We start from the raw sequence: 17,217 nt of genomic DNA, 5'->3' as shown, positions 1-17,217 counted from the left end.
ATTTCCATTTTAAAAATTTTTTAAAAAATTATTTTATTTATTTTAAACAAAAAAATTAATTTTCCAAGAAAAAAATATTAGGAAAAATATTCAGGAATTTTAAACTCAAAATGGCAATTTTGAATATTTTCCCCCCTGCCATAAAAAAATTCAAAAAATCGAATTTTGAAATTTTTTTGTAATTTAAAAAATGGAAAAAATTGATAATGAATAATTATTAATTATTTAAGAATAATTATTAATTAATTCAAAATAATTAATTATTATTCTTAATTAATTAATTTTAAAAAAAATTATATTGGGAAAAAATGTGTATAAATTGAAAAAAAATGTATAAACGAATTGAAGGGAGAGAAAAGAAAATAATAATAAAATCCATTGTAAATATCTACTCTAATAATTTTAAATAAATAAAAAAAGAATTTCTTCTATGAAAATAACTAGAATTGCGTATAGGAAAAAAAACGGCTCAATTTATAAGACAAACACAAACTTGTAGAAAATAGAAAACCTATGAGATTTTTTTTTTTATCAAGACTTGTATTAATAAATAAATAAAAAATAAAAAAAAACAAAAAAAAGATTTCTAATAAAAAAAAAGAAATAAATAAAAATTTCATAATTTCATAAAAAAAAAACATATGAATTTCATTTCAATTTACCATTCTGTTTTATTTTACAGGTTTGTTTTTCTTTCTCTTAAATTTCTTTGTTGACGACAATTTTTTGACAATTTTACCATTTTCATTTTTTTTCGTTGATTGTTGTTGTTTTATTTTTTTATTTTTAATTGCATTTTTCATTAATTCTATTGCCTTTTCTGGTTTTTCATTCATTTGTTTATGTAAATCCATATCTGGATATTTGCCGGAAAATCCTTTTGGAAACAGTGGCTTCGACAATAGATTCATTAATTGATTGCGTTTTGCTTTGAGGGCACGTTTTATATTTGCAATTTCTTCATTTTCTGTTGTTGAATTTCTAAATAAACAATTTATTTCTTTGATAATGCAAATTGTGAATTTTTAAACCAAATTATATATTTTTTTAAAATATTCAAATATATAAATTTACTGTATTTTATAAATTATTATTTTTTTATAATTATAAATTAAATTAGATATTTATTAATTGTTGTTATTATAAATAATTATTTTAACTAGCTATTATTATTTTTCAATAATTTTTTCTAACTATTATTATTTATTAATAATAAATATTGATTGATTAATTAAATTACTAATTTAATAATATGAATTAAAATTTTTAATTTATAATTGAATTTAAAATAGTGCAATTATAATTTTTTTTTCTTTTTTTAAATTTAAATTTGCAAATCAAGAAAAATGAAATTTTTTTTTTTATTGATAAGGAAAATTTTACTTACTCTCTGGCATCTTCGATTATCATGTCCATTTCCTGGGCCGCTTTACGAATCCAATCTTTCTGCAAATTATTTCTACGGGAACTTAATTCCAATTTGTCGATTTCCCTCGCAATATCGACTCTCTCTTTCACCGTTTGCAATAAACGTTCGACCACCGGAAACGTTGGAATATCATGTTCTAAAAAAATAACAAAATAAAGAAAAATACATACCAAATATTAAAATTTAAAAAATAAAACAATGAAAACCCAAGAAAAACTAAATAAATGATAGAAAAAATAGAAAAATTAAAAATTAATAATAAGAGAAATTAAAAAAAAAATAATAAAATTCTTACCACGACCGAGAGTTTTGCAAATTTTCATATACAAATCTTTTTCCGAAGGTTCCATCAACAAAACAGTGATTCCCTCTTTTTGTGCTCGTGCAGTTCGGCCACTTCTGTGAACGTAACTCTAAAAAAAAATATTCATATCAAATTTAATTAAAATTCCATATAAAATAGCTGCAAATAAATATTTTTTGGAAAATTTAAAAATAAATTTACCTCTGACGTTCGAGGAACTTGATAATGAATAACGTGCTCAACATTGGGAATATCCAAACCTCTCGCGGCAACATCCGTCGCAATTAGAAAACCATTTTCATTCGCTTGAAATCTAAAATTAAAATCAATTTTATTTCATTGGATTTTTTTTTTTCAAATGAAAACATTTTTTAAAACTATACTTTTCTTAATTTCGATTAAATAATTATTCAAAATTCTATAAAATTAAATTCTGTAAAATTCTAGAAAATAATGCATAGTTATAAATAAAGAATTAGAATTTTTTTTATTTACCTTTCGAGATTTTTGAGTCGTTGTTTTTGCACCATATTTGCATGTAGTGGCAATGGATTAAAATCCAAAATACCAAAAAGTGTCGCCAATCTTTTCACACAACCGATACTATTGCAAAAAACTAAAGTTCGTCCCTCGTGACGTTTTAGAAAATAATATAAATAATAATCCTTATAATCGATCGTACAAGCAATTCTCGATTCAGTGAGACTTCCAGCAGTTCCTTAAAAAAAAAAAAAAAATTTTTCCACATTATTTCATAAAATATTTCCCATTTATTATTTGTATATTATTTTTTCGTTTTTTGTAAAATAATAAATGTATTATAAAAGCAAACCTTTTTCTTTCGTAAGATCGACGATTTTTGGATTTTTCACTTTCAACATTTCAATGACTCGTTGCAATTTTTGTCCAGGTGTTAATTTAAATATTTTACTGCGTGAATTACGTTTCTTTTTCATTCGTAAATAATCCGGCAAATCGTGAACCATTGTTAATGTTGCGGAAAATACAAAATTTTGACGTTCCTTTACTTTTTTCTCATCAATATTTATTCTCTCAATAATTGAATGTAATTCTTGAAAATGTCCTTTTTCTAACATTCGATCTGTTTCGTCGATCGCCAAAAACCTATCACAAAAATAAGAAACAGAAAATTAAAAACTTTAAAATAAGTTTCATTAATAAATAAAAATAATTATTAAATAATACTTAAATAACAAATAATTAAATAGAAATTAATTTTAGCGAATAATTGAAAATTTTCCAAAAGAAAAAGATATTTCAACTTACTTTATTGAATCAAGTTGATTGAGATGTGGATTTCCCTCGCTTACAAGCTCCCAAAATCTTCCCGGTGTTGCAATAACAATTTCTGGACATTTTTTTAATATTCTCTCCTGTTTTACAGCTGCCATACCACCAAGAACAACAGCAATTTGAATATCCGTGTATTTTGCCGCTTTTGTCAAATGATTTTTTATTTGTATCGCCAATTCTCTCGTTGGCGTTAAAATTAATGCATACAATGGTTTTCTCATTGAATTTACATTGGATTTAATTTTTATATTATCTATCACTTTTACACAACCCATTTGCATTTCATTTTTTAAATTGAAATTTTCTTCAATCTCGGAATTTTCATCTTCCGAATCCTCTGAATTTTCATTGTCAAAATTTTCTTCATTTTCAGAATTTTCATCATCCGATACTTCAGAATTTTCATTATCGAAATTTTCATCCTCCGAATCCATGGAATTTTCATTATCGGAATTTTCAATTTCCGAATTTATAGAATTTTCATTCTTCGTTTCTATGAATTTTCCACTTTTGCTGGCAATAAATTTATTATTATTATTATTATTTTTTTCATTATCGGCCTCGTTTTGTTGTTTTTTCTTTAATTCGAGAATTCCATGAATTATTGGAATACCAAAGGCAAGAGTTTTGCCACTTCCAGTTTCAGCGGCGCCAAGAATATCGCGTCTTCCTAAAATTGCCGGTGCCAATGTTAATGATTGAATTTGCGTTGGTGTTTCGAAATTTTGTTCGCGCAATGATTTTAAAATAATCTCAGGCACTCCAAGCGATGTCCACTCTACTGAATTGAAATTTAATTCATTTTTTTCAATTAAATTTTCACAATTTTCCACATTATTTTCCTCTTTGTCGTCGTCGTCGTCGTTGTCGATTTTTTCTTCTTTCTTTTTCTTTTTTTTTGATTTTAAATTTAATTCCTTTTTCTTTCTCTTCGTTGAACGATCGATTTCCACATTTCTCGATCTTTTATTCGACTTTAAAAAATTTTTAATTATAAATTTCAATGAAAATATTTAAACGAATTAAATTTTTCGTATAAAATTTAATTGCAAAAAAAAACTTCGAGAAAAAATAAAAATATGTAAAAAGAAATAAAATTTATTGAAAACACATTAGAAATTAAAATTTTTATTAGAAAAAAGTATTTTAAGAAACCAATTTTTACTAAAATAAATTATAGTGATAAATAATAATAATAATAATAATATTAATAATAGTAATAATAAATTTAAATAAAGTTTTTATGGTAAATAAATTATATCTAAAAATTATTTAAAATAAAAGTTTTTATTTACCTTTTTCTCCTCAATTGTTAAAGGCACAATTTTTTCATCTTCGATTTTATAATTAGTCAATTCTTCAATTCCAATTAAATCTCCAATTTCTGAATTAAAAACAGTTCCTTCTAAATTCACCGATTTCCAACCACTGCAATTATTGTTTTTCTTTCTTTTTGGAAAAACCATTTTTCCACTTTCGTTTTGTTTCCTATTGCAATAAATTTTTTTTTACCAAAATATAATTGCAATTTTATTAAATTCTTTTAACCAAAAATTCTTTCAATTATTAAAAAAATTGGTAAATTTGCAAAACTAACAAAATTTTTGTATTACTAAAGAGAAAACAATTTTTACTATAAAGAAACGAAACATGTGTTCATTGTCAAAATTTTTGAGGTTATGTCACGTGTATAAGAAACGAGGGAATGGATGAAAAAATCCGCACGGGGAAAAATATAATGTACAACAAATAATTCAAACAGATATTAACTAAAAAATCAATAATTCATTTAATTTCTTACCTCTTACATTAAAGAAATTTAATTAAATCTTCCGATTAACTTTTTTTTATTTTTGCACAAAATTTTCTTGTTCACCCGTTATAAAATTGTCCGCCATCTTTAATTTTAAATATGGCGTCACTCTAACACACTACTCTAGTCAAAACACAAGTGCGCCTATAATTTCTTTTTTAAACTACACGTAAATTTAATTTCCACTTACAACAAAAACAATTTATTAACTTTCTTGCAATGATTATTAACTATTTGAATTAATTTTTTCTCTACTTTACAATATAAATCTTTTACAAATTAACATTTCCTCTTATAAATTTCAAATTTTTGACTCAAGTTGTCATTTCGAGACGATGTAAAGACGCCATCAATTTTTATTCAATAGAAAAAACGTCATATTTATGTGAATTAAATATATAATTAAAAGTTTATATTGAAAATTAAAAGTAATCAATAGCAAAAAAAAAGTGCATTCTCCATTGCTTCCGGTATTGATAATTTTGTTTTCGACAAGTGTGTGTGAAAATTGACACGAAAAATTTCATTTTGTTATGACGTCACGTCATTTTAAACGTCTTTCTTTTTTCATTAAAAAAAAGTTAACAATTTTATTGTTATTATAATTGTTAATTATTGAATGGTGATTATAAATAAACAATCGTGAATTTGTGATAAACTTTGTAGTGAATGTGCATGATATTTATATATAAATAAACAAATATTCTTTGCGAGCAGAAATGTCGCTTTAATAATTGTCCAAAAGAAGAAAAAATTGCAATAAAAATGCAAAGCTGCTCTATTCGTGGTTGTCAGAGCTACAAAAGTATTCAGTGGAAGCCAGTGGCTTATTTCAAGTAAGTTATTTACATTAATTTCAGTCAGAAATTTCAAAATTATTAATTTTTTCTTTTTTGAGGTTAGGTTCGTATTGTTTCATGAAATAAGAAAAAGAAACAAAAAAAAACAGGAGAAAATTTGAAAAATTGTTACAAAAATTGGCAATTTTCGATTTATAATAATTGTTTTCCTGTTAATTTTATTTCTAAATAAGTAAATTTCGAATATTTTTGCGAAACTTTTTTTTGAGGTTAGATTCGTAAATCTATTATTTTTCCGATTTTTTTTTAAATTAAAATTTAAAATGTTTTACGAAACTAGTAACATTTAGATAGAAAAAATAGGTTGTAAATTAAAATAATATTGATTGCAAAAGATTAGAATTTTTATTTAGAATTTCTAAATTTCTAAATTTCTAAATTTAAAAAATTAAATAAATCAAATAAAAAAAATTGTTTTTCAGATTCCCGTTTAACAACAATGAATTAATGAACTCATGGTTATCACAAATTGATCAAAAAAATTTTTCACCAACAATTCAGGATCAAATATGTAGTACACATTTTTTAATTGAAGACATTGAACCATCGTCAATTGGTCGTTATCCAATATTAAAACCCGATGCTGTACCAAGTGTATTTCCTGATGAGGAACGAAAAATTAATGAACCAATAGTAACAATAAAAGAGAAAAAAACTTCTGAAATAACAGAAATTAAAAATATTATTCAATCACCAAAATTTGAAACAATTTTAATACCCGATTATTCAAATAATAAACAAATTCCAATATTACCAAAACCAACAAATTTTCCTTCAAATTTAATGCAAATTTCACCGGGTAAATTATTAACATCATCAATTCAATTACAAACACCATCAATACTTCCGGTTCAAACAACAACAACGACAACAACAACAAATCCAGTTCAAATTCAACGAATACAATTTCCCTCGCAATTGGTAAAAGTTCAAACATCACCGATTCTTAATAAATTAACGCCAATTCAACCAAAATTATCACCAATTGTTGCAAAAAAATCAACATCATCATCGAAACAAATTTCAAAAAAATCATCGACAACAAATGGAAAAATTATGGCAACTAAACAAATTTCACAATTACAAGAGATACTTGAGAATAAAAAAAATTTACAAACAAAATCAAATTTAAATCAACAGCAAAAAAATGATACAACAACAACAACGACGACGACGATAACAGCAACAAAATCGAATTCACCATCAGTCGATGCAAGGCGACCAATTTTGAAAATTTCGATAAATAAATTAAATGACGAGCCTGTTGGTAAAAAAGAGGAAGCAAAAAAAGTAATTAAACAAAAAGCAGAGGAGGTTTTAGTAAAAAGTTTAAATAAATCCGTAATATTTCGTTTAAATCCATCGGGTGAAATTGTCGTTGAAACGATAGAGAATAAAAAAAAATCAACGCCAAAATCAAAAACAAAACCAAAATTAATAAAAACAAATTCAACATTGGATACAATTTCAAGTCAAGTGACAAGTCCAATTGTTGAGAGGGAAAAATCAACTAGAAAAAGGTAATTTTCTTTTTATATTCACTTTTATTATTTATTAATTTTATTATTTGTAATTTCTTTTTTTTTTTTTTTGCAGCCTCGATCCAAAATTAACGAATCTCAAGACCCTTTACAACAAAGCACAAGAGGATTGTGAGAAATTAAGTAAAAAATTAGCAACACTTAAAAAACGTCATCAAGAGGAACAGGAGCAAATACTCAAACTTCAAGGTTTAATGACAATGCCAAAAAAAATAGAAACAACATTTAATGACGATTCAAAAATAAAGAATTCAATATCAACGAAAAAACGAAAACTCATTAATACAGAAGACACAAATGAAGATGAATATGAAAAATTATTACGCGAAGTGAGAAAAATGAAAACTGAACATAATAATAAAAAAGCAACTGTGACAAAAATTATTACTAAAGATAATGTTAATGTAAAAGCCGAACAATTATCATTTGATTATCAACCAGAGGTAAATAATAAAGTGAAAGAAATTGAGAAATCAATTATTGTCACACAAGATGAGACAATAAATACAACAATGAGTAATCGCGAACATCAAAAGAAATTACAGAAAAAAGTCACATTTATGAAACAAGCATTACAACAGGAGCAGAAATTTATTTCAATTCCAAATGTAATGAAAAAAAATAAAAATATTCATAATTTGGAAAATGAAGGAAAAACGAAGAAAGAAGAGAAAAAAACTGAAATATTGAGAAAAAATGATGAGATTGTTGGTGTTATTGATGATGAGGAGGTTGAATTTGATTCGGATGATGAAATGAATTTTGAAGTGGAATATTTGGATCCAGAATTTGTAGATTGTTAGAGAAAAAAAAGAAAAAAAAACAATTTTTTTTTTTTATATAGAGTAAAACCTATTTTTTTCACAAGAAAAAGTTTTTTATAGAAAAAAAAAGAATTTTTTCTGGAAAGAAGGTTTTTTTTAACAAAAAAAATCATTTTTATAAAAAAGATAATAGAAAAATATTTTTAAAAAATTTTTCTAAAAAAAAATAATTTTTATAAAAATGATTTTTTTCGATAAGGAAGAACATTTTTTTGTTTTGTTTTTTTTGCAAAGAAAAGAAACCTATTAAAAGTTACTGAAAAGGAACATATTTTTTTTTTAAATAATGAAACGGTTGTAAATAATCATTATTCTTTTGTTTTCTTCGTATTTGAAAAAATAATGTTAAAAATGCAATTTAAAGAATTTTCTAATTTAATTTCATCATTTATATTTAAGAATAGTTTTGTGCTTTTTTTTTAGTCTATCTAACGATTTGTAAAGAGTTACAAATTACTGTACTAGTTATTAAGGTTTGCAGTCAAAGTTTGTAGAAGTTTCATTTTTATTCACACAAGCTCAATAAATAAAAACAGTCTCAAAATATCTAGAAAAAAAAACGTTTTGTCCTTTTTTTTGCAAATTTATCAAATTATTTCCTAATGAAATAGTTTTTTTTAAAAAAAAAAAATTGATAGTTTTCGTTTTGGAAATATTTAAAAAGAATCCAAAATCGTCGAATGAAATTTCCTTAAAGAAAAAGTAAATAAAATTGGAATTTTATTCTTTTTATTTACAAAATCTCAAAATTAGAGAAAAATCACAGAATAAAAATTAGATTTCATTCTCTTTTTCGGTCAATTGCATTGTATCTAATTTTAGAATTGACTCATTCGCCTCTATCGGTTGTAATAAAACTGACTCATTAATTGTACTCACGGGAATTGAAATTTCTTCTTTTTCTCTTTCTCTTTCCATTGAAATTGTTTTCAAATTTAAAACATCAACATTGGAAATTCTTTCATCGGGAATTTCACCTATTTTCTCACTACTAAAATCATTGACATTTTCAATATTCGAAATTTTTGGAATTAAATTTTCCGGCTCATTTGATTTGAATTTTTCGATGGCAACGGGAAATTCGTGAAGGAAAGAATCCTTTGGAATATCACGAATTGGAAGTAAACTTGCAAGTGGTTCGAGAATTAATTTTTCGTTTAAATAAGTCACGCTCTGTAAATAGAAAAAAAATTTAATTTAATTGAAACAAAAAAAGAAATGGTTTTTAATTTACAAAAAGAAAAATTATTTAATTTACGAAATATTGAAATTTTTATTTTATAATTTACCCCCTTTTTATTTTATTTTTTTTTTCTTACCTCTTTTTGCGATTGGACGGGAGAAATTTCAAGATGTGTCGATATTTGCTGAGAGGGAAAAAGTGCGTGAATGCAAAATTGAACATAGGGAATTAATTGTTCGCTGAGACATTCGACAAATTTTAACATATTTTCCCTTTCGTTGACGGTGAAAGCCTGCAAAAAATTTTCAAAAATAATTATGAATCTATATTAAATCAATGAATAAATCAATTTAGACAATAAAAATTTTTTTGAATTATTTCTTGAAATTTTTGACGAGAAAAAAAAAAGGAAAAATACCTGTTGTTCCTGTTTATAAAAAATAAGCATTGCCCTCGCAACACAAGAAAGTGATTCTTGCATGAGTTTTGTGAAATTTTGCGAAAGCGAAACTGGCGAACAAAGTCGAAAATCATTGAAAATTGCTATTAATCCATTACAATATTCAGCGAGCGGATAAAATTCCATCAATTGTTCCGGAGGATTTTCCTGTTAAAAAAAAAGAAAATATATCTTTTATTTTATTACTCAAAACACTTACTATTAAAAAAATTTTTTATTTTTTGTTTAAAACATTAGAAGTGAAATTAAATTAATTAAAAAAAATAGAAATAGTAAAATTAATTAAAATGCAAAAAATATATCTTACAGATGGAGCGACATTTTCGATTTTAACATCCGCACGTTGAACTTTATTAATAAGCGTAAATGTTTCCATGTCTTTCTCAAATTTTCTCGTTGTTTTCCAAATATTTGCCTCGACTTTATCGCCAATTATTTTAACAAAAATATCCGACATTCGCCCAGTAAAATCAGCGCCAACTCTTCCAAACGAAAGTGCAAAATACGTGCACTGCCCGAGAATTGAATCCAAGGAATTTACACCCGGTAAATCTTGTTCCAATGTTCCGAGAAATTGCGAAATCTGCAAATTTTATTTTTTCATTGTTAATAAAATTTATTTATTTTAAATAAATTCATAAAAATTTAATATAGTTTAAAAATTAAAAACTAATTTTTCTTTTTCCAAAGAATATTGTAATTGAAATATTAAAAAAGACAAATAATTGTTATTAAAAAAAAAAAAAAAGGAAAAAATTGTTTCCTCACTTTCTCTTCGAGCCAATGATAAAAAATCGCCGACTCGTTTATTGAAATATCACGTCCCAATGTGATGTGATCCTGATCGCTGAACATCGCACGATATTGAGTGATAATATTAAATAAATGAATCCTCGAGAGTTCGATTGTTTTTGTCAGATGAAAATTTGCTGCAATAAAAAATACTTTCTCATTATGAAAATATAAAAAATTTGTTTAGATTAAAAAAGAAATTGTAAATTATTTTTTTAAACTAAATAAATAAATAAAGGGAAAATCTTACGATCCTCATTTGGAATCGCCGAAAGTAATCCTTGAAGCCAACTGTCTCGCGCTTGAAGAAATTTAATTCGCAATTCTGATTCCGTGAATGCATCCATCGAACGCAATAAACCAACTAATTGAAGACATCGAGGTAATGGCAAATCACCACGAAGTGAACCGACAACTTGACCAACCATACTTGACCAACTATTTTCAATTTCCGCCACAACTGACTGAAATATCATTAAAAACATTTTTTTTTATTTAAATTTTAAAATTTCATTTTAGAAATAAAAGAAAATTAAATTAATTTTTATTTTATACGGAATTGATCGTAAAATTGAATAAATAAATAATTATTAATGAAATGAAATTTCTCACTGAAATAATAGGAATATCCCCATGTTTTGCGCCCAATTGTCGTGCGTATTGCGATATTTCCAATGCCTCATTGTATTGATTACTACGCAAACACGATTCCATAAGTTGGGGCATTTCAAGAATTTCCAAAAGTTCACCACTTCTATTTAATGTCAAACTATTGAGACGTCGATGTGAATTTATATCTTTTGATGCATCGCAAAATAATTGACATTTTTCAATGAAACGTGGAATATCTTTTGTTAAATTCTCCAATCTTTTTTCTGTTTCATTAAACTGGAAAAAAAATTTATTATTTTATTTTTAATACATAACGCACTTTTTTTTCACCTAAATACTATATAATTAAATTTTCATTTTCTTTTTGAGAAATTAAATTTTTTAAACATTTTAAAATTCTTTTGTAAATTAAATTGTTTAAAATTAATTTTATCTTTTGACCAGTGAAAAAATAAATAATTTTTGGTAAAAAAAAAAAAAAATGTACTTGTTTGAAAATTTCCCTTGAACTCTCAGCGGTTTGTATAAATGTTTTATAATTTGCAAAAACAAGATCCTGGGTATTTTGTAGAACTGCATTTTTTTCATCAATTAAATGATCGGGTTCTTTATCTGTAAAAAATTATTTTTATAAATCTAACAATAATTATTTTATCGCCTGTTAAACAATAAAACTCAATTGTTTTATTTCTATAAGGTAAAGCAATTGTCAATTATTATTTTTTTAGTTTTTTATATTTAATAATTATTAATGAAAAAAAAAAAAAAATTTACTCACTCAATTGATCGATGTCAAAACCTCCCAATTTTGATAAATATTGATAAAAATCGGGATTTTCCTTCCAAGATTCTGTAAAAAAAAAAGTTCCAAATTAATAATATACAATTTTTGAAAAGCGAGTTTATTATTATTTTAAATAAAAGAAAAGAGAAAGAAAAAAAAATTTGCAAATGAAGTAAATCATAACCTGGTATTCCTTCGGGAAATACTAATTCAATCACTTTTTCCGTTTCGATATCCATTATTTACAATTGTAGTTAATTATTTAAACATCATTTAATGATTTTACAATTAAATTATTTCGATAAAAATTGATTGAAACTGTTTTTTTCGCACACGAATTCATGTATATATATCAAAATATTTACGTCTGTCAAACTTTTGAGGTTATGTCGATCCTGACACGTGGCACCTGGCGGGAAAATTTCGAATTAATTCAAATTTTTTATTACAAATTATTGATATTAATTAGTAATTTAATAATAATAATATTAATAATAACAATAACAAAATAATATTATTTTATTTAATATTATTAAATTTACTGTAAATAAGTTAATAAATAAAAATATTTTTATAATAATTGAATATTACAGCAAAAAATTATTTCTTATTGTATTATTTTATATATAATAAATAAATAATACTATAATAAATAAACAATAGAAAATAAAAATAATTTCTAATTATTAATTTAACAAAAGAAAAAGTTCAACAATTTATCTACAAAATGGTAAATGAAAATACAAACAATAACTTTTTCAATCGTTTTATATTTGCAAAGTTAAAAAAAAATTTCAAAATTTTTTTTTCTAGCCTCTAGTGACTCTCTCTCTCTCTCACTTTTATTATTTTAAATATCTATTAAATAATTCCAAAAAATTCCAGATATACAAAAAAACATTTGTTTTTTTCTAAACTAAAAATCGAGTTTTCCTAACAAGAAAATTTAAATTATTTCGATGAAAGGAAAATTACATTTACATTCAATATGACTGTGGCTATATAAATTAAATAAATAACGAAAAATATATTTTAATCTACAAAATGTAAAAAATTAGAATTTTAATGTGACGAAAAATATTTTATGTGAATAATTTTTTTCATTTTTTTTTTTAGAGAAAAAAAAACTATGTAAATTAAGCTGTATAATTATTTATCATCGACTCGCGATTACTATAATAATAATAATATAAGTATGTATTTCTAAATTACATTTTCGTTATCTATGACGATCCCATTCTTGCCAATATTCCGTGGTTTGCATTTCAGATAATCGTGAGACTGTGCGATCAAATGCAAATAATTCCTCCTCGCCGGTGAAAATATTCGATTTATGATCTTCCTGTATTTTTGGAAAAAGGAAATTTTTTTTTTCTCTCTTTTTTTTAATACAAAATTTTATTTTTTATTTAATAAAAAAGAAACTAAAAACTAAAAAATGTAAATAAATAAATAAAATAAATTAAGAAAATAAATTATTAAAAATTTTATATTTAATTTAAAAATTATAAAAATACAAATTACGAAATTTACAAATATTTCTTTTAATTTGAGTGAAAAAGAAAATAAAAATTCCAATTTAAAGAAATAAATAATAAAAATAAAAAAAAAAGTTACTTACAGAGCCGTGAGAAATTTGCAAATCATCCATCAATGCTCTTTTTTCATCTGTATATTCTGCATCAGCTTCAGGTGCAAAAAGTTCCGTGTGAGGAGCCGCAGCAGAAACGACAATTCTTACCTGAAATAAATAGAAATAAAAAAAAAAAGAAAATTTTTTCACTAATTACAATTATTATTATTTATTTATTTATAAAAAATGGAATTTTTATTTCATATTTATAAAAAAAAATATTCTATATATTATTATAAAAAAAATTTTTTAAACAAATTTTTTTTTCGTTAATAAATTATTAATTTTTATTATAAAAATAAAGTCTCTTACCCGACTATCGTAGAGTGTATCAATGAGAGTGATAAATCTTCTCGCTTGTGATTTTATCTTTAAATTTAATTGTGGAACGTCCCTGATAATTACTGTGTGAAAAGCTTGGCAAATTTCAATGTAATCACTTGCACCAAGTGGCTTTAAACAAAAAAGAATCACAATTAAATTGTAAATTAGTTTTTAAAAATACTTTTTTTATAAAAATATTATAATAATATAATTATTATTTATAAATAAATATAAGAACAAAAAAAAATGATCAAATAATAAGAAATAACAAAATAAATATAATAGAAATATTAATTAATCAATAAATATAAAAATAATTTTTTTTAAATAAAATTATTCTGTTTTTCATACTCTATCGCACAATTCCTCAAATGTCGAATCCATAACTTGTCCGCAAGTTTTTTTAAACGTCACATTTCGTCCTCTTATCGTGAGAATTTTCGATCGAATCATATCATTTTCCATTGAGCACAAATACTTGAAAATTTTATCAATATCCTTATCGGAATCCTCGTTTTTTCTGTAATTAACAAGAAAAAATAAATAATATAATAATAGTGATAATTAACATAATAGATTTTCAATTTGTAAATAATAATTACAATTTACAAAATTTAAAATATCTATATTATAATCAAAAAAACAAATAAATTCAAATAACAAACACAAAATAATTCTTCTCCTTTCCGGATCCGGCTTTTGCACGATAATCAATTCCCGAATCTAAACAATGAATAGTGCAATGATCTTTTAATACTTGAATAAAAGGAACGAAATTACTCCTTTGTAATCCATTTTTATATAAATCATCAGGCGAACGATTACTCGTTGCAATCATTATCACACCATTATTAAATAATTCGGTGAATAATCTTTTTAATATCATTGCATCCGCCACGTCTGTTACCTAAAAAAAAGAAAGATAAATATTTTCTAAAAAATAAAAAACAATTTTTTCCCTGTTTTAATTAAATTAATGAATTAAAAATTTAATTAAATTAAATTTAAAAAAAAACATGAAAAATACCTGAAATTCATCGAAACAAAGTAGCCAAGCATTTTTAATAATTTCCTCAGCAACAGGAGGAATTGGATCATAAGGCTGTAATTTTGTACTACTTCTATCGCGAACGACATTTTTTTTAATTTCATGAATTTTACTATGGACATCCAACATAAACGAATGAAAATGAACTCTTCGTTTATTTTCCAACTGTAGGAAAAACAAATACAAACAAAAAATTTCTATTTATTAAAAGAAATTTCAAAATTACAAAATTAAATGAATTTTCTTTTATTTGGAAATGTATCCATAAAGAAGACACGAATCTCAATTGAAAAGTCTTTTTGAAAGAAGGGGGGAAAAAAAATTCTATCTCAACGAATATAACTAATTTATAATTATAACAAATAATATAATAAATAAATAAATAACAATAATTTTTTTTTTTATTTACTACTGTAAATAAATAGTATTTATAAATTATATTTTAATAAATAGAAAAAATAAATAGAAAAATAAATAGAAAAATAAATAGAAAAATAAATAGAAAAATTAAATAATTAATTAGTGTAAATAATTAATAAAAATAAAAATTAAAAATTGTTTTTTACTTTATTTTTTGAGTGAGGGAGAATTTAAAAAAATTTTTTGTTTCATTTTATTTCTACTTTTTTTTTTAAATCGTTTTTTTTTTTAATATTTTTTTCCGACTTTCCAAATGAGATTCATGAGATTCGAGATTTGTGTCGAAACTGCGAGATACCTGACAACAATTATAGAATAGGTCCATCAACATTGTTTTACCTCCACCCACTGCTCCATAAAGATATAATCCTTTGGGTGTTTTTTTCTTTTTTTTACTATTTCCCTTATTTCCAATCCATTTACTAAATAATCCATGTCTCGTTGGCGGTTGATAATTTTCAATTTGATGATAAACATTTTCTAATGCCTCAATAACTTTTCTTTGATGTTCATCGTTCATTAATTCACCGTTTGCAATTTTATTGTCGAGTATTTTTATTGGACCATTTGTCATTTCACCATAATTAGCATAATGCAATTGCATTGGTGTTGTAATTGGCAATAATAATGATCGACAGAAAAATTGTTGATTTGTATTTAAAGCACGTTTTACAAAAAATGCGGCCATTGTTTCTTTTTTGCTGAAAATTTAACAGTTAAAAGAAAAATAATTTTTAAATTTAATTAAAAAAATAAATAAAGAAAAATAATTAAAATAAATAATTTATCAAAAAAATTCAATCACATTTTTTTGCTGCAAAAATTAATAATAAAAAGAATTGTTTCGAAATTAAATAAAATAAATTAACAAAAATTATATAATAATAATTTAATGTCAGAGAAAAAAAATTTTTTTTTACCAATAAAAATTCAGGTTTTTATTAAAATAAACTTTTCTAAATAAATAAAAATAAAAATAATAGGTAATAATAATAATGATAATATTAATAATAATAATATAAAAATAATAATAATAAATATCAGACAAAAACGAAACAGAAAAGTCTCGATTTTTTGTTTATTTTTTGAGGTTAGTATAAAAATCAAAAAAAAAAAAAATGGTAATAAATTCAAAATTTCTAAAAATAGAATAAAATTTAGGAAAATGATGACTAAGGAAAATGAGAGAAAGAGAGAGAGAATAAATAATAACTTAAATGTAATATAAAAACGATGAAAGAAAATTGATAAATAGAAATAAAATCTATATGGAAAATTGATTTATTTTAATAAAAAATATATGTAAAAATAATGTTAATTAAATAAACTCACCGCTTGCGAAAATCACGAAGAAATCTGATCAAGAAAATATGTAGCCAAGGTGATTTATTTTCACTCACGTCGTTTGTCACAAGGTTTTTTTAAAAATATATATATACAACACGCCTATGTACATATATATATATATATATATATATTACAAACGCAATTATCAAAATGTAATTAAAAAAAACAAAATTCAATGTTTTTTTTGAATTTTTCACAGAAAAAAATAAAATAACGTCACCCTTTCACTATTAAGCGCGTGTATCAATTAATTTCGATTTTTCGCAAAAATATTACGTATTTAATAAGAGTATAAATTTAAATTGAAAATTCTCGGAAAAGTGAAAGTATTAAAACATAACCTCTAAATTTTGGAAAAATTTGCAAATTTAATCCGTAAAGGGAAGGGAAAATTAAGTACCGCGAAATATTTTTATTATAAAAGAAAACTATTTCTTTATCAAGTAATAATATATTTATATATGTATATACAAACGTCAAAGCACATGTGTTTTTTGATGAAAAACAAGAAATTGAATTTATCAATTTT

The 17,217-nt window shown here is 23.5% G+C and overlaps 4 protein-coding genes across 5 annotated transcripts; 1 reads left to right on the top strand and 3 right to left on the bottom strand.

The window, feature by feature from the left end:
* Nucleotides 1–642: 642 nt before the first annotated feature.
* On the bottom strand, nt 643–4,988 carry LOC127289158 (ATP-dependent RNA helicase DDX24). Its single transcript, XM_051316945.1, has 9 exons — nt 4,849–4,988; nt 4,343–4,535; nt 3,021–4,021; nt 2,566–2,858; nt 2,229–2,451; nt 1,935–2,046; nt 1,725–1,842; nt 1,388–1,565; nt 643–981 (listed from the first exon to the last, which is right to left on the bottom strand). The coding sequence occupies exons 2-9, from the start codon at nt 4,511–4,513 to the stop codon at nt 672–674; spliced, it is 2,406 nt and encodes an 801-aa protein (XP_051172902.1). The 5' UTR covers nt 4,514–4,535; nt 4,849–4,988; the 3' UTR covers nt 643–671.
* A 184-nt stretch (nt 4,989–5,172) lies between these two features.
* Nucleotides 5,173–8,622, top strand: LOC127289161 (kinesin-related protein 4-like). The gene is made up of 3 exons (XM_051316952.1): nt 5,173–5,696; nt 6,143–7,240; nt 7,317–8,622. The coding sequence occupies exons 1-3, from the start codon at nt 5,626–5,628 to the stop codon at nt 8,062–8,064; spliced, it is 1,917 nt and encodes a 638-aa protein (XP_051172909.1). The 5' UTR covers nt 5,173–5,625; the 3' UTR covers nt 8,065–8,622.
* On the bottom strand, nt 8,245–12,249 carry LOC127289160 (conserved oligomeric Golgi complex subunit 8). The gene is made up of 10 exons (XM_051316951.1): nt 12,101–12,249; nt 11,911–11,982; nt 11,620–11,744; nt 11,133–11,408; nt 10,771–10,984; nt 10,497–10,657; nt 10,036–10,311; nt 9,687–9,875; nt 9,405–9,560; nt 8,245–9,258 (listed from the first exon to the last, which is right to left on the bottom strand). The coding sequence occupies exons 1-10, from the start codon at nt 12,153–12,155 to the stop codon at nt 8,860–8,862; spliced, it is 1,923 nt and encodes a 640-aa protein (XP_051172908.1). The 5' UTR covers nt 12,156–12,249; the 3' UTR covers nt 8,245–8,859.
* LOC127289162 (putative ATPase N2B) lies at nt 12,192–17,145 on the bottom strand. 2 transcript variants are annotated; one of them, XM_051316954.1, is made up of 9 exons: nt 16,674–17,145; nt 15,640–16,042; nt 14,901–15,086; nt 14,539–14,780; nt 14,225–14,393; nt 13,862–14,002; nt 13,538–13,657; nt 13,129–13,258; nt 12,192–12,325 (listed from the first exon to the last, which is right to left on the bottom strand). In XM_051316954.1, the coding sequence occupies exons 2-8, from the start codon at nt 16,027–16,029 to the stop codon at nt 13,136–13,138; spliced, it is 1,371 nt and encodes a 456-aa protein (XP_051172911.1). In that variant the 5' UTR covers nt 16,030–16,042; nt 16,674–17,145; the 3' UTR covers nt 12,192–12,325; nt 13,129–13,135. The 2 variants fall into 2 exon arrangements, with proteins under 2 accessions (XP_051172911.1, XP_051172910.1); XM_051316953.1 differs by lacking the exon at nt 12,192–12,325 and having other exon boundaries at nt 13,049–13,258; nt 16,674–17,144.
* Nucleotides 17,146–17,217: the final 72 nt, after the last annotated feature.

Source organism: Leptopilina boulardi, unplaced genomic scaffold, assembly GCF_019393585.1.
Source record: "Leptopilina boulardi isolate dan_hultmark-lab unplaced genomic scaffold, ZJU_Lbou_2.1 LbouV2_4, whole genome shotgun sequence".
Lineage (NCBI taxonomy): Eukaryota > Metazoa > Arthropoda > Insecta > Hymenoptera > Figitidae > Leptopilina > Leptopilina boulardi.
Note: the sequence above shows the minus strand (reverse complement) of the source record. Positions and strands in the feature narration are given on the sequence as shown.

Bases quoted from the DNA above. Each gene is read 5' to 3' on its own strand.
- LOC127289160 (XM_051316951.1), bottom strand. From the start codon at position 12,155: ATGGATATCGAAACGGAAAAAGTGATTGAATTAGTATTTCCCGAAGGA. The intron at 10,658-10,770 runs GTAAGATTTTCC...TTTTTATTGCAG, and splicing joins GGCGATTCCAAATGAGGATC to CAAATTTTCATCTGACAAAA. The intron at 9,876-10,035 runs GTAAGATATATT...TTTTTTTAACAG, and splicing joins TCGAAAATGTCGCTCCATCT to GAAAATCCTCCGGAACAATT.
- LOC127289158 (XM_051316945.1), bottom strand. From the start codon at position 4,513: ATGGTTTTTCCAAAAAGAAAGAAAAACAATAATTGCAGTGGTTGGAAA. The intron at 4,022-4,342 runs GTAAATAAAAAC...AATTTTTTAAAG, and splicing joins TAACAATTGAGGAGAAAAAG to TCGAATAAAAGATCGAGAAA. The intron at 2,452-2,565 runs GTTTGCTTTTAT...TTTTTTTTTAAG, and splicing joins CGATCTTACGAAAGAAAAAG to GAACTGCTGGAAGTCTCACT.
- LOC127289161 (XM_051316952.1), top strand. From the start codon at position 5,626: ATGCAAAGCTGCTCTATTCGTGGTTGTCAGAGCTACAAAAGTATTCAG. The intron at 5,697-6,142 runs GTAAGTTATTTA...ATTGTTTTTCAG, and splicing joins AAGCCAGTGGCTTATTTCAA to ATTCCCGTTTAACAACAATG. The intron at 7,241-7,316 runs GTAATTTTCTTT...TTTTTTTTGCAG, and splicing joins GAAAAATCAACTAGAAAAAG to CCTCGATCCAAAATTAACGA.
- LOC127289162 (XM_051316954.1), bottom strand. From the start codon at position 16,029: ATGGCCGCATTTTTTGTAAAACGTGCTTTAAATACAAATCAACAATTT. The intron at 14,781-14,900 runs GTATTTTTCATG...TCTTTTTTTTAG, and splicing joins TTTGTTTCGATGAATTTCAG to GTAACAGACGTGGCGGATGC. The intron at 13,259-13,537 runs GTAAGTAACTTT...CCAAAAATACAG, and splicing joins TGCAAATTTCTCACGGCTCT to GAAGATCATAAATCGAATAT.